Source organism: Scomber japonicus, chromosome 11, assembly GCF_027409825.1.
Source record: "Scomber japonicus isolate fScoJap1 chromosome 11, fScoJap1.pri, whole genome shotgun sequence".
Taxonomy (NCBI): domain Eukaryota; kingdom Metazoa; phylum Chordata; class Actinopteri; order Scombriformes; family Scombridae; genus Scomber; species Scomber japonicus.
The window spans coordinates 13,696,628-13,713,246 of NC_070588.1; the positions used below are offsets into that span (position 1 = coordinate 13,696,628).

Below are 16,619 nucleotides of genomic sequence, written 5' to 3' on the forward strand. Positions count from 1 at the left end.
GGAATGAACCCTGTGATACTTGCTTGCTTATCTTACAGCGCAAGCTATTTTGTCATCCAATAAAACATTTTTTTGTCACGCCACCCTTAAATTTCACTGTGGCAGCACTGATGTAGGTCCCAGCCAGGAAACACAACAGTCTGTCCTGTAAATCAGCTCGACAGCAGCTAAGGCATGAATTTTAAACTTTGCTGGTGGACTGTATCTTGAAATTATTTATAATTTCTCTGTGTTTGAAAGTCACCAGTTCACAACCTCAGAGCTGTGATTTCTCCAGGGGATCACAAGATAAAATCTGAGAGGTCACAAGTTTGGAAAGAAGCAGAATATTGTTCTACACGATAAACTCTTGTTGACCTTCCTTTTTACGTGTGAAATAGTGGGTAGTTTTAGCTCCTCAGGCCTCTAATGTTTATTCAGATGAAACACTATGATAACCTTTTTAATTTGGTGAATCACTTGTTCGAACTGTTCAAACTCCTGTCACAAGTCCAAAAGCGATGCTAACTGTTGTGAGGACTCAGTGCTCCACAACCAGTTCTTTTTCAAGCAAAAATTCATTTACTACTCAATACACTGCAGCCTATTTTTAGGTCTTCCATGAGGACTTTATGTGGTTTCATTTTTGACTTGGTATGACTACATTACTTTTACAAAATAACTTCTAAACTATATTATAGTATTTCTAGACCTCTTCCTGACAAGCAGTATCAGCATTCAAAAGCTCCTTGTAGCTGTTATTTAACCTTATTGTCCTTAATCTTTTATAAATGATACATAAGCCCACTCCCACAAGGAAAACTAATAAATAAAGATTTGAACAATAAAAAATGTATTCATATTTATAATTGTGGTGTCGTGAATCAAAATTTCATAATTAGAAGTCATACATTTGACATGATCTCAAACTTAAGTGAGTTAAAGGGTCAGAAGTATGTCTACTACTTTCTAATAAGGCACTCTTCCTGTGGCTTTAAACTAAAGTCATACTAAAATGATTTAAAGATCATTTTAAGGCATTGAATAACTTGGGTTACCAGGTTGTAGAAAGCGTCCTCTTCTCCACTTAGCAGGACGACCCCTCAGGGTATCTGGACAGATTTTATTTATTAACTGTTTTTTAAAGGACAGGTTCACAATTTTCAAGTCTGTCCTAAAACAACAGTCAGGTGCCCAACTGAACACTGACATGTTTTTCATTCCTCCTGTTCAAACTGGCCTTTTGGAGATCCCATATTCATATTAATAATTATTCATAATGTGCTTACGGTGTAAAAGATGGGCGACAAATCCACACAACTCATTTTGAGCAAAAATGTGTTTAAAACTTTATTTGTTAAATGAATTCGGTATCTTTCAAAGGTATTGTCTCTTTGAGTCACGATCCTTCGACTTAAGCTGAACAGGAAAATACTGTCTGCTGATATAGCTACAGAGATAAGATGAAAGATATTCACTTTATTTGACTCTCACAGACAACTGAAGCCTAAAATTATCTTCAGATAAACTTCTGACTACATGTTTGCTAATTTGTCCCCCATCACTTACACTGTAAGCACATTTGGAGGGTGTCCTATAATGGGCAGAACAGGTTGTTTTATGGAGTAGCCCACAGGAAAAACAGTGAACTTATCCTTTAACATTTATAACTGCCGATGAATCGTTTGATCTGTATGAAAAGTCACAGCTTCTCATGATCGAAAAAAGCAATATTTCTACTTTTTTTTAACAGCAAGAGCGGAGGTGCACATTGTTGGTTTGAATAACGGGACCGTGTGTGTGTGTGTGTGCAGGAGGAGGAGGAGGAGGAGCCCGGGCTGTGATAACAACAGGCTGCTGCTGCCTCGGCTCTGTTATCTTCCGTTCCCCGCCGTCAGAGCCGCGGATCTCCTCTCCGGACCTCCACACCGATTTATCTCATTATCATGAAACTTCTCTAAAAAGCTGCAGCTCTCCTCTCATGGTGTCCCCGGAAGACTCCCCGGCATTTATTCGACTTTTCACGGCAACCATCGGCCACCGTCTGGACAATCATGGAAACGTGGTTTTTGAATCACGTCCTCGGTTTGTCTCTATCGGTCCTCCTGCTGGGTCTACCGGGGCCCCTCAGGGCAGGGACCCCATACAACAGCAGCACAGACCCGGGGGCGACTGGATTGTATTATTCCACCGCCACAAATGAACTCGGTGACATGGAATACAAAGTAACTTCAACTTCACAGTCTAGCAGCGAGAGTTTATCACCATCACAGAGAAACCTCCTGCTCACACACACTGCTGAAACTCAAACTACTGCTGCTGCTGCTGCTGGAAACTTAGGTAAGATCACTGTCAATGAGGCCTGCAAATGGCAAGTGCTTTTCTAGACTAAATGTTTGTTCAGTTTATACCTACGTTATACCCCCGTATGAGAAATGTCTCTCCCCCCTGCGAAGAAATGACTCTATAAAAGTCTGGTTGATGTTATTAATGAGCTTTAGCTGGACGATACAATAGAAATCTAACTTTAAAACTTTATAAATCCAAAGTGAAGTTTGCCAGTTTTTCTAAATTATGAATGAAGTTAAACTGAAAGGAAGCCTCTGTACAGCCTGCATGTCAAAATGAATTCAAATGATATTCATTCCCAGACATGGTGCCATGAGACAAGTGCATCATGGTCTTTGTGTTTGACTTGCTTCAGTATACTGAGGGGCAGCTACTCATTATTAGTGTCATAATCAGTTAATCAACTGGTTGTTATCTCAGTTGGTTGAATAATCACTTCGTCTGTAAATGATAGGAAAATACTGAACTATGTCCTTCATTTTTTTGACCAAATCAACAAAACCCACGCTGTCATATTCTGTTTCCTGTTTGATTACCAGCTCAACATCTAAAGCTCCTACGTTTCCTGGCATAGAGGGCAAGAAAAAACTGAACATTTTACATTTCAAAAGTTAGAATCATTTATTTATTCATTGATTAAAATGAAATTCAATTATCAGTTTGTGGTCAAAGTTGTTACAGATTAATTTACTGTCAACTAATACGTCACTATAGCTATAGATTCTTAGTTGAATGATTAATTGGTAACTATCTTAATAATTCACTCACTGTTCAAGTCATTTTTCAAGTCAAAAAAGTTCTGAAATAGAAATGGAATGGAAGGAAAAGGATTTGCTGATCCTTTCTGATTTACTGTGTCATTGTAAATTAAATCCCTTTTAAGAAGTTACATTGGACTCAGGGAAAGTTGGATGTGCTTATATTATCTACTCCTATCTGACATTGCTTAAATTAATGATCAATTAACTAACTAAATAATCTGCAGATAATTGAAAAAGTCATTCATTGCTGTCCTATTGACTAGTTGATTGAACTAGTTTTTGATTGAAGCGCTACCTCAGTATAAGTAGTGTATTTAAGGCTCATGTGGTCACACTGTGGCTGTCATGTCTCGGGGAGGGTAAACTGTTGTTAAGTCTGTTTACTTTCATTGATGGAATAAGGTTCGACCAACATTTTAGACTTACAATCCATTCTGTGAAATGTTACAGTTTTGAAATAACTTACACCACTAAAGGGTTTATCACAAGTTCCACCCATTCACTTTTATAAAACCTTTTGCTAGTTTCCTGTTTGAAATGAAGTGACGTTGTGTGGTTAACCACCTCATACAAGCAGTGTTGTGGCCCTGACTATGACATAGATACAAAAGAAGAGAAATGGGCACATCAGAGAGGGATTATAATACTTTTAAATAACATATAGATTTGGGCTGATGGAAACCCAAGATACCTTCTCCGCTTTGTGAGGATGTCACAGCCAGCCCCAAAACTTGGATTGTGTGGTAAAGACTTCAGTTTGATTCCCTGTACTAAAGGTCCAATATCAACTGTCACGATGTAAGGACACCTTTATATGAGATGGACACCAAAGTCACTCATGTTGTAGATTCAGGAGAATATGTCTCAAATCAATTAAAGACAGTAGAAGAATAAAGGGCTTTAAATGTTACTTAATATTTTAGGAGAGCCAGATACTTCTCCACCTGTGCTGATGTGAATAAAGGGAGATTTTCATATTAGGTTATGCGTGAAGAACTATCAGAAACCTGTTTTTTTAATATTAGGATTGGAGCTGGAACTAATGATTATTTTCATTGTGGATTGATTTGTTGATTATTGATTATATATTGGTTGTTTGGTCCATACATTTTCAGAAAATGGTGAAAAGACTAAAAGGACCCTTTAGATATCTTCTACTCTCACGACCCGCAGTCCACAACCCAAAACTATTCAGTTTACTATATAGAAAAAAATACAAATATTTGGTGATTAATTTAATAGTTGGCAACTAATTGATTAATCAACTAATTGTTGCAGCTCAAATTAGGATGCATAATGTAGCCATTGACAAGATCAAAAAAACATCGTCAAAAATAATGCATTAAAGGTGCAGTGTGTAGAATTTAGAGGCATAATGGACTTAATGGAAATGGAATAAAAAAAGTCATAAATATGTTTTAATTAGTGTATTGTTGTCTTTTTGTTACCTTAGAATGAGCCTTTATATCTACATAGGGAGTGGCTCCTCTTCCGCAGAGGATTCCATGTTACACTGCCATATTTCTACGGTAGCCTAGAACGGACAAACCAAACATTTTCCTGTAGAGAGGGTCTTTTGCAGTTTTCACTACCCCGTAGGTTCTTCAACATGATGGAAGGGGAGGGAGATGGGTATTCACTTGGTTGCAATCTGCAACTTCACAGCTAGATGCTACTAAATCCTATAAACTGATCCTTTAAAATAGCCAAAAATGGCTGGTACCTTTATTTCATCAACAGAGAGCACCGCACCTTTATTACAGACAGTAAATTATTTCAGTAAATCGACCTGCTCTGTGTAAAAGTAAGAGTTACAGTAATATAGTAATATAGTAATAGTTACACTAGTAATAATAAAAGTTACAGTTTTTCTGCGCGAGTATTCATAACCACAACAAAGTAAAATATTCAAAGACTATTATTATATATCATATTATTAAAGTGAAAATATGTTGACACTACTTGTAGATCTATACACAAATCTGATATACACACAACTTACTGTTACTGTTAATGAGATCTGTCCGCTTTTAAAGGCGCAGGATTTATTTATTTAACAGAAATGTCTGTTTTATTGTGTTCGGTTCATTTTCACCAACACTGTTGAATTAATGCGTTTGCACACATTCGGCTTGGGAACTGCTCAGTACAATTCCTCTAAAGCCATGTGAGGGCTAAAGAATGACAAAGGGGAAATGATTCACTTTCCTCACACATATTTCACCCAAATTCACCTTTCCTGTCCTGAACCTGATCTTCATCTGGTCATCTGATGACAAACACACAAACTGACGTGAGTGTTAGCTCAAGATTTAATGTCTGACCAAAGCAATGAATATCCTGTTTGGCCTATTGGCAATAAACTATAAACCAATCTATTCACAACACTGCTGCGTCATATGATCATCCATGCTGATTAATATTCTGAACATATTGCATTTGTCTCATGGAGGCCACTGAGTTTCTCAAGCATAACAGATGTGAAAAGACGACACTGACAGAGACTGTGTTAAAGAGCTGAGAGATAAACAGCAGAGAATCTGGGAGTGTCCGTCACTTGTTGCCAACACAACGTTCCAGTCTGAGTTTTGTTGCCCAGGCTGGATCCAGAGAGAGAAAATGAAATAATGAAAGAGACACATGCAGAGGAAGTGAGAGAGAAAAATAGAGTCCAGTGTCCCAGTTCTTCCAATAGACTCCCAGTGGACGGGTCGTTCTGCAGTTGAACTCCCCCCCTCCACTGGTTTTGGATGGTGGCTGCTGATCACTGTGTGTTGGCTGTCAGGATGCTGGCCAGCACCAACACTCATCCTCAGAGGGTTGTTGTTCCGGTCCTGAGCTGCTGGACACCGGCCAGATAACTGACAGCCTGTCAGATAGCACAGCACCGGGAGAGGCACAGAAAACCCTCTAGGTCAGAGGTCAGATGCTCTATCATTTAAAGTGGCTATAATCAACATTTTTATAATAATGTATGAAATGATGATACGTAATGTCAGAGGCATCAATCATAATGAAGCCACATAGAATTATCACCTGATTCTGCAGCAAGAACTTTATATCAAGTTTAAGTTTATTTTAGTCATTTTTTCTGTCCAGCTGCAACTTTACTGTTTTGGTTCACTCTCAGAACTTTCATGTGTCATTTTCTGCCACAGCAGGCAGCTGTTTTCAATTAAAAAGCTCTAAATATCCACTGTCCACAACCTGCTCAGGACCAAACTGCAAAGGGAAAGAGTTTTGGTGAACAGAGTGGAGCATTTAGCAGCTAAGGAGCCAGATAGTTCCCTCTAGAGTTAGTACAGAGCAAAAAACAGAGCTAAAAGAGAGTCAATTGGGACTTACATTCATCAGTTGAACAAAAATACAACTTCAAACGAATGATGATGTTGCTCTGTAACAGCTGGATGTGTAAATTAAAGTTCAACATATCAACTTGAATGGTGATAATGTGTCAACTTTGTGTTCACATCTTATTCTCATTGCCCCCAAGTGGTCAAAACATCCACTAATTCAGGTTTAAAGCTTCATTAATGAATATTTTTATATCAGTAATGGATGAAATGACTAATGTTTACATGAAAGGGATACATTTAGATTAACTGCCCATATGATTTTAACATCTTTCAGTTCAGTGTTTTGGTTTAACAATCTGCAGCCTTACTTATTTTGGTTCACTTTTTTATATAAAAGCTCTGACAAACTGACTGTACACTACCTGCCCAGCACCAAGTGGCATAAAGACACAGATTGTGACAAGCTGGTGAATGTAGTGCAGCATTTAACAGCTAAGAGACAAATATTTCCAGTCAGTGAAGACCGGTGACACTCATCAAATGGCCAGACTCTGAATGAATGCTAATGTTGTTCCATATCTACTGGATGTTGAGGAATGCCCTGTTTGCTAAAATGCTATCCATAACAAACTAAAGTTAACATATCAATATTTATCAGCTTGATCCTCTGATCCCTCAAGTGGACAAAAAATTCTAAAATCAGTGTACACATTACAGGTTTAAATGAATGAGCTGCTTTTAAAACTGTTCTATGTTTGATATTGAAGAGTCAGCATTTTGGGCCTGGTTATCTCTAACATACCAGAACCATGTACCTGTAATATCTTTGAGTTGTTTTAAGCTGGGGATTTTCATCCATGTTGCTCTTTTCCCATGTCTACACTCAACTGTCAAGTTAAGAGAAAATGCCCAAAAACTAATTCAGAAAAAAACTATCACTATCCTACAGCAACATTCTTTTCTTAACACTTCACCTCTGGGGATGTTTTGTTAGTTTATATGACTAAACAATCATTTTGAGCCAGGCTGAAAAAAACAGATACTTATATATGAATACACGCCCAGATCCATGGTGACAGTTTTTCTGCCTGTGCCTTGTGCTCACTCAGCTTTAGGAAGGAAATGGCATATCCCCAACGGAGACAGTCACTGCCATATTTAGGACCTCAATCCTTTGTTAGAGTAGACGAGCACAGCTGCCAATTGTTCTCCACCCAAAATCATTGCCTCCACAGAAAGCAACAGTACTTCTGACAGCATCTTCCCCCTCTTTCTGCAGCCTGTACAGGCGCCCTCTGGTGGTCACAGATGAAAGAGAGTTACAATATACATTTTAATTGTTTTTTTAAACTAAAAAAAAAGTTGACAAAGTGAAAGAAAAACAATCAAAGAGTGGGGTTAGATTACCTGTCATGGCATCCACCACGTTGACCCTGATTCTAAAATTAATTTCAAGTTAAAGGACTTTGTTTCAAGCCTGAAACAGACAGCAAGTGACTAAGGAGGGACACAATTGTTGTAGGGCTGCAACTAATGATTATTTTCAGTGTGGATTAATCTGACTTTTGTTTGATGGATTGATTCATTGAGTTCTGGTTGTTTAAAATACTTTTATGTTTGCTGCTTTCCTCTGTGAACATTTACAGTGATATAAAAACAATGTACATTTGAGAGGTTGGAACCAGCAAATGTTTGGTATTTTTGCTTGATAACAGTAATTAACTTTCAAATCATTTTTTGTCAACTGACTAAATTAACTAATTACAGAAGCAGAGATAACAGGCTTGGGAATGTTTCATTGCTTATCTGAAATGAGTAGTTAAACCTACTGTGCATTGTTTTGTTTTTCCACAGACACTGAACAGACACAAACCTTCACAGAAACAAGCATCAGGTCATTAGAAACTGTACGTCTGTCGACTGAGCCATTCACCTCCACCCTTGTTGCAGCCACCACTGAGGCCAGCAGCAGCAGCAGCAGCAGCAGTGACAGGACGAATCCCCTTAACACAGACCGGCTGCCACATGTCTCCCCTGTTGTGTCCCAGCAGGCCACGTCCTGGATGGTGACAGAGGACTCCAGCATGCCCCAGGACAGCCCTGACAGCACTCTCCGACTGGGAGACGCCACATCGTCTGCATCACAGACAGCCATCCTCACCGACAGCACCTACGCTTCCACCACCATCAGCCGGGCCGGGGAGAGGACCCTGCTTTCTGTCACCTCCTCATCTAACAACAGCACCTCCTCTGGATTTACAGAGGACTCCAGCTCCCATCAGCCCTTCTCTACCACAGGGGGCACAGAGACTGAGGACTACACCCACAGTGCTCCGTCCACCAGGACTGACAGCAGGAACACAACAGACCAGCACATCACTCAGTCCTCTGGGGGGATATATTCAGAAAATGGGAGCACAGGAGTATCCAGAGGAACCCAAACTTTAACTGGAGCACCTAACGCCACCGAGGACACCTCAACATCAAAAGGAACTTCAGACTCAACACCACATCTCAGGGTGACAGAGCCCAGCACTGACCAATCTGAAGTGTCTGTTTCATCCACACCTCCTGTCATCTCACCTGCGGGTGTTCCTACCACAATATCAGGGACAGATCAGGGGTCGAGCTCTAGTGTTAGATCCCCCACAAAGTCTTCCACTGGAGCTATCAGCTCCACCACTCAAAACCAAGATGGAACAGAGGGAGTTTCATCCCAGACCAGTGAGAAAAGTGTGAACTTCACTCTGACCACAGCGCCCCCCACAGTCAGCAGTAGTACAACTGAGCTGGACAACTCTCTGACTCAAACACCTGTGCTGGCTACCGAGGTTCCCCATACCACCACAACTGTCATTGTTACAGAAAGGTACATTTATATTAACATTTGTCCTCAAAACAAATAATAGATGTTTTTTCCAAGGACATATATTTGTTTGTTGAATTAGCACAGCAGCAGATAATGGGATGTAATATTATCATTATTATCATTATTTAGAAACATATAGCTTTATATCGTTTTAAGGAATTGCAACATGCGAGATTGGCAAGCTCAGATCAGCAGCCTTGATAATATTTTATCCTTCATTATATTGAGTTATCAACAAAATTGTAACCAGTCCTGAGGTGCACTACCCAAACATTCACTTTCAGTTCTTGTCAAGAGTCTGTGAGATTGATTCAAAGTTGCATTCATTTATTTACTCTTAACAGATCACAGATAACAGAGGAAGAAACTTTTAAAACCACTGCCTCCACCACCACCCCTCTTCTACCTGCCACCTCATCTTCCAGGTTCAGCAGCACCGCTAGTATCTCCACTCCAGGGCCACCAACCCAAGTCACCGTCCTTTACACCACACCCTCCACCACTGCCTCCAACCTGGGCCAGAAGACCTCTGCAGTGCACTCCACTCACCGCTTGTCCCCCAGCCAAACTCAGGAACCATCAACTGGGGTGGCAAACCCTACAGACGTCACCACCCTACACTTAGACACAAGCACAGGCACTCTGGGAGTCACTACGGCCCACAGCCAGCACATCACCACTACCTACACCCACAGCACCCCGATTAGGAGCACAGAGGCTCTGCACACCACCAGGATACAGACAGACAGTGGAACCACAGAGCCGGTTGTGACCACATCACTCCATCCCACCAAGGCAGCACCTCCACCAAGTTAGTAGTTGACACTCTTCTTTCAGTTTTTACAGAACTTTCCACTTCATTTTTTTTAGAAAATGTGGTAAAATGTCCGTTTTCCTCTCTGAACTCCAGGAAACCCCTGTGTGTCCAATCCTTGTATGAATGGGGGGACGTGTGTGAGCTATAAAGGGTATCAGTTCAGCTGCCACTGTCAACAGGCATGGACAGGACCAACCTGCAACCATGGTAAGGATCTGTTCTCTACCTCCTAACAGTTAGTTTGTTGTTTGTGTTTCAGTGCACCCGCATATGAAATCTTCAGACATTCACACATTCAAACAGGTTTTAGATGGATATGACTTCAATAATAAACACACTGCAGCTGATTTTTGTTGGATTTGTAGTTTAAACATGGAATAAAGTTAAAGAATGAAATAAAGTTTAATTCTTTTTTTTATATATATATAATGTTTGGTCTTTTTTCACTGTAAGAGCAACATCTTGTTTAGTTTTGCTTTTGTGTCTGATTTGTTCATAGAATGTGGGTGTCATTTCTTGAGGATGTGGTGCTAGACTCCAGAAACATTCAATTTTACACTGCAGTAGGAGGCTAAGAATACTGTACGCTGCTATCTTTGTTGCCAGTAAATGGTTTTAGGAAACCACAGCAGGCACGGCCAAGGATCTGTCCCTTTAAACACAGTGTGTATTGGAACAATTTCACTAGTTATAGGTATAAAAGCTCTACAGTGAGTCAGTCAGTCATGATGATTGTAACTGGTGTAGTGTAATTCAAGTTTTGTGCAAGTTTAGAAAGTTAAGGTGCAGATTGGAAATAAAGATTTTATATGTAGGTTTATGGATTCAGTGAAGGCCTTTTTAAGTATTATATTATAACAAGCATGTAATTGTGTATCCAGACGTGAATGAGTGTGAGAAGGACCCCTGCCCTGTTGGCTCCAGATGTGTGAACACAAAAGGTTCCTTCACCTGTGAATGCCCGCTGGGTTTTGACCTGGAGGACGGACGCAGCTGCACCAGAGGTAAGACCCTTAACTATGCTGGAATGCGTCACTGCAGTAAAATCTTTGTATGTTTAATTCATATCTTATTCTGCTTCACTGACAGTACATTTTTACCCTCTATAGCGAAGACATTTCTGGGAATTTTCAGCGTAAACAGACTGCCGCATGACCCTGTTACCTTCAAGAGCGCCACCATGCATGAGATCCAGAGAGAGATCATTCAGCTGGTGAGAGGTGGTTCACATCGCTGCATATTCTTCTCTGTGTTTATGTGAATTATATCTGATACATGATATCTCCTCCTTCCTTCTCTCCAGCTCAATGCCTCGTTGTCAGTCCTCCGAGGATACAGTCGCTCAATTCTTAGTCAAAAGTAAGTTCCTGCCATGACAAAGCTGTTCAATTTCAGTGCATCCTCTGTAGTGATTACCTTTTAACAACCTATTGACCATTATTAAAATCTAGCACTTTTAAAACAAGCACATTTTTCAACGATTAAGTGACAATAACTGGCCTGCCATCTAAGATTATCTCACTTGTTCCAAAAGCAATTCCTCTTGTAATTTCCTTCATAATAGTGGAATGATGTGCTTGTTTTGCTATTTTCCATGACTCATTTTATGCTGGCTGTGTCCGAAATCACTCCCTTATTCACTCATTCACTGCTGTATATATATAACACATATAATACTCACTGAATAGTTTATTATTCGTAAGCAGCAAATCAATATTTAGGACACTAACTAATTGTCGTCAGTGTCATCACCATCAGCTATGGGGGTGTGTGACAGTGGTTTTCACACTTTTAAAATGTGGAAGATTGCATTACTGTATGTGATTATTAGCAGGATGTAGTGTACATGCCATGGACACTACTTTTTTTGTTTCATTGTGGAATTTTTGAGGGCATTGTATAGATTATATATTCACACATTCAGACACTTAAATAAATAATAAGGAGGGTAAATGGGAGGTGATTTCGGACGCAGTCAAAGATTAAAAAAGTAGATGTCATAAAGATTGTAGATACTAGATGGTGCAACATGGACATTTTGTCAATGCAGACCTCTTTAAAGACCCCTTATCTCCTTCCCACAGAGAAGACAACGGAGATCATATATTGGCTGTCAACATGTTTTCCCTCTCCACTGATGTGACGAGCGCTGAGGTCTACAACAGCATCAAGATGACTCTCAGTAACTGCAGCTCCTCGATGGCCCACTGCCGGATGGTCCTGCACCACCAGCTCACTTATCAATGTAAATGTTATATCCAGTCATCTCTATTTATTTTCAGGCTTTAATCCAACTGAGAGCAAACTAACGCAATTGTGGATATGTTTTCAGCCACTAGAGGGCAGAGTTTAGCCATAAATAGCTCCCTTGTTGAAGAAGCATGTCACTCACATACTTGACATGATATCATTCGTCTGCTATGTTTCACAACGTTACACTACAGGGAATCCTACAACAAAATGAAATGACAATGATGCAATACTGTTACATACTCATATTATATATATAATTTATATAATAGACAATGGAATTAATATAAGTGGATTTTTGACTTCCTCTTGACATGAAACCTGATAATGAAGGGAAACAACGAACCATCTTATCGTCTTAGTCTTAACTAATTCTGTCCACGCTGTGTTCCAGTGGAGAGTCTGTGTTTAGCCCAGAACATTCACTGCGATACGAATCGCTCCAACTGTACAGACAGCAGCGGCACAGCCCAGTGCGAGTGTCGACAAGGATATTACAAACACAACCCTGATGACCTGTCCTGCTTAGGTAAGCTCCGTGTGTGTGTGTGTGTGTGTGTGTGTGTGTGTGTGTGTGTGTGTGTGTGTGTGTGTTTGTATGTGTTGTGATTTGCCAGTGAATAATGACACTATAAAATACCAACAAACCCAATCATAAACTACATATTCCACCTCATTAGATTTTCCTATCACAGTTGATTGGGAGCATGTGTAGGTGTGATTACAACCAAGTACCCCTTTCTTCAAAAATGCCTTTCATGGGGGAAATGTAGAATTTTAAAATGTGTTAAATTCAAGATTAGCACAAAATTGGACAATTTCTAATCAAATTGTCTTTTTTCAGATTGCGGGGATGGCTACAAGCGTGAAAATGGCACCTGTGTCAAGTAAGTTCAGCTATATTTCCTTTTTAATGTGTGCATCTGTCCAGTTACTCTGACAGCTTTAAGACCACTTTTTCACTGCAAATTCTGCTTCTACTTTTCAGGTGCACGTTTGGATTCGGGGGATTAAACTGTGGAAATTGTAAGTGACACTGGCAATCTATAACATGTTCAATTTCAATAGAAAATCATTTTAGATCTTTATTTGTGTAGTTACATATTTAATATGTTTCTTTTTGACATTCCAGTTTACAAGCTTATTGCGGTTGTGGTGTCACCTGCAGGGGGCGGCTTGCTCCTCATCCTCATCATTGCTCTCATTGTCACTTGCTGCAAGTAAGACTGCTGTTATTATCAGCGTAGACAGTTTCCTCGTTTTGCAAACTTTTACAACCTTAAATTACCATTTTCTTACATCCTGTGTAGTAATATGTTTTATTCTACTTTATAATATAATATCAAATATATAGATATACTAATATTTAAATAGTAACTTAAAGGCTCTATTCACCCAAATTCCAGACACAATACATAGTTTACAATAACCCTAGTGGTTTCTACTGTAGCAAGCTAGATAGATTTTTATACAGAGATATGTCCCATTGGGAATTCTTAAGAAAGTATGTAATGAATAACAATGGTAAACTTTAATGTCAGTGTGTCTCTTAGAAACAATACCATCAAAGACTTCACTGCCAAACAGTTGTTCATCACTTTTTCATCCCCAAGGAGAGACAAGAACGACATCAACAAGATCATCTTCAAGAGTGGCGACCTCCAGATGTCTCCGTATGCAGACTTCCCCAAAAATAACCGCATATCCACAGAGTGGGGCCGAGAGACCATTGAGATGCAAGAGAATGGCAGCACCAAGAACCTGCTGCAGATGACGGACATTTACTACTCTGTAAGGAGACATACAGCACAGCGTAATACAACTCTCATTTTGACTCCCACTGCTTTGTTTGTTTTGTGTGTGTGTGTGTGTGTTTGTGTATGTGTGTGTAAGAGAGAATTGATAAATCACTATATTAGACAATATAAAAGAAAGACAACTTATTTTCTCTTATTCTGTGTTCTTTCTTGCAGCCTGCGTTGCGTAACTCTGACCTGGACAGAAATAGCCTGTACCCGTTCACAGGTCTGCCGGGCTCCCGCCACTCATGCATCTACCCCGCCCAATGGAACCCATCCTTCATCAGTGATGATTCTCGAAGAAGAGACTACTTCTAATAGCCCCACTCTGAACATACACAAACACACACACACACACAACCTGAGAAAACTGCCATCTCTTATACTGACAATTGTGATGTGTCATGAGCCGCACATTTTCAAGAATCCATTTGACTATGTGCATCCAGGGTTACACATTAGTTATGGAAATGTGTGTGTGCGTGTGTGTTTTTGTGTCTGCGTATTATGGAAGTGCACATTTTTGCAAGTGAAATGTTTTCGGGGTGTTCAGTGATCATGTGTTTTTGCATGTTTTAGCTCATTTACTTCAACTCGAATGTTTAAACTGCCACAGTCTTCCAAAGCGTGCTGTGGTGTGATTGTTTTTTCTACCTTGCAGGCAGCCAATGATTCTCATTTACTTCGCTGTATGATGCAAAACAAATTGCAGACACTTGAAACATGCTAAAGGTCGCTCAACCATTACAGTAAACAGCATGTCTGTCTTCCCTGACTTGTGTCACTTGTTGTTGTTGCTGCCTGGTAATGCAGTGCAGACTTTCTTGAAGTCTACACTGTGCTACTGCAGTTGGTTAAAAAAAAGCAGATTTGATGCCCACTGCATTCACAGAAAGAATGGGAATTATTGATTGGCAGAGCAGAGGACATATTTGGTTACCAGGTCAGAGGACATATTTAAAATAAATAAAAGACAGCAGATATGTAAAGTATATGAGATATGTAGTAAATAGACTTGAACATGCAAAAACATTGACAGAGTCCTTTAAATGCTGAAATATGAATATGTGCATGCCACTGCTGTGATTTGAAAATAGATAAGAGTCTGAGCATTACATATTAATGGGACATGACAATAATAAACCACTGAAGGATGCACAAAGTTTAGTTTGATATCAGTAGAAACTGAGGAATGACTTTGTTATCTGATGCCAGCTTTTATTTATTCCCTGTATGTCCAACTCCTTGACATGTAGCATAGTGGACATCTCATTCAGACACACTGACAGACTTAAGACAAACCTGTGGTTTATGTGTGTGCGTGTGTGCATGTGCTTGCATGTGTGTGTGCGTGCGTGTGTGCATGTGTCTGCATGTATGTGTGTGTGTGAGGAATAACTGTTTGTATACCAGAAGTTTCATTACTGTTGATGAGTATTTGAATGTAAATATGTATCATACTTTGTTTGGAATAGTATTTTTATGTGACTATTTTCTCTCTTTGTGTATGTATGATTTGTTGATTCTGGCGTTTTAGTCAGACGTGTTTATTTAAATAAAGTTATTGCACAGCAGTTTGATTCCTTTTTTTTTTTTTGTTACGTCGACCCTTGGGTGACCTTCACAGTCACCTCACTGTACATATCTGGCACCACGGTCAGCCTGGGCGTCGGTCAGGTTGCTTTCAGGCAAGGGGCTGCAGATCTGTGGAAGACACTCAAAGCCCTTGTTGGTGTTTGCAAGGTGACAAATGATGTGACACTTCACTCAGTTGACATCAGTTGAAATAATGTTACCTCTGATGTCCAAATAACATGATTATTTCATGTATGATGTATTTTTGCTTGAACCATTTGGATACAGTTTGAGGCTTAACTGGATTAAATGTTATAGGTTATGCAAATTAAAACATCCAGGATTACAAAGAGGTTCACAAACAGCAGAAAATGTTTCAAAAGAAACCAAAACATTGTACCAACAATGCTGTGCAAACACATTCATTATACAGGGCTGGTGATTATACACAAATGAAACTGTAAGCAAATGTGGAGATATCTGAACATATCTATTTGCATTTCCACTTCTGTGAACAGCTGCTCTTGAATGAACAAGACAGTAATAATAAGCTAAATCTTTAGATGCTGTAAATGAATCAGTTGTTTCTTCTAAGAGCAGTAAAGCTTGAATATGTAATCATTTTTTTTGGGTGGTGTAACTTTCTGTCTAACTTTTCATAAAATGTTTTATTTCAGAACTTTAATCACAATCGTGATCATGATGTTGAAAAAATATCAATGCATGGAATAAAAATCGTGAATTGCTTTATTTGCATATTCCAATTTACATCTGATGCAAAAAAACCAAAACAGTTTTGTTTCAGTGTTCGCTTTTTCTGTTAAAAAAAATGTGTGACAAGGGAAGATGACACCAAAACAGAAAGAGGAGCAAATAACATGGATGAAACCGGATTTATTGTTGATCCTGCCACGTGGGGTTCAA

At 39.4% G+C, this 16,619-nt stretch overlaps 1 protein-coding gene across 1 annotated transcript; it reads left to right on the forward strand.

Annotated features, from left to right (window-relative positions):
- Positions 1–1,878: 1,878 nt before the first annotated feature.
- heg1 (heart development protein with EGF-like domains 1) lies at positions 1,879–15,054 on the forward strand. The gene is made up of 14 exons (XM_053327981.1): positions 1,879–2,319; positions 8,240–9,254; positions 9,599–10,065; positions 10,165–10,278; positions 10,953–11,075; positions 11,181–11,284; positions 11,375–11,430; positions 12,156–12,316; positions 12,716–12,850; positions 13,166–13,208; positions 13,310–13,347; positions 13,454–13,541; positions 13,935–14,112; positions 14,295–15,054. The coding sequence occupies exons 1-14, from the start codon at positions 2,034–2,036 to the stop codon at positions 14,436–14,438; spliced, it is 2,952 nt and encodes a 983-aa protein (XP_053183956.1). The 5' UTR covers positions 1,879–2,033; the 3' UTR covers positions 14,439–15,054.
- Positions 15,055–16,619: the final 1,565 nt, after the last annotated feature.

Excerpts from the sequence above, each read along its gene's own strand:
- heg1 (XM_053327981.1), top strand. The coding sequence starts at position 2,034 with ATGGAAACGTGGTTTTTGAATCACGTCCTCGGTTTGTCTCTATCGGTC. Across the intron at positions 11,431-12,155 it reads CGCTCAATTCTTAGTCAAAA|AGAAGACAACGGAGATCATA; the intron begins GTAAGTTCCTGC and ends TCCTTCCCACAG. Across the intron at positions 12,851-13,165 it reads TGATGACCTGTCCTGCTTAG|ATTGCGGGGATGGCTACAAG; the intron begins GTAAGCTCCGTG and ends GTCTTTTTTCAG.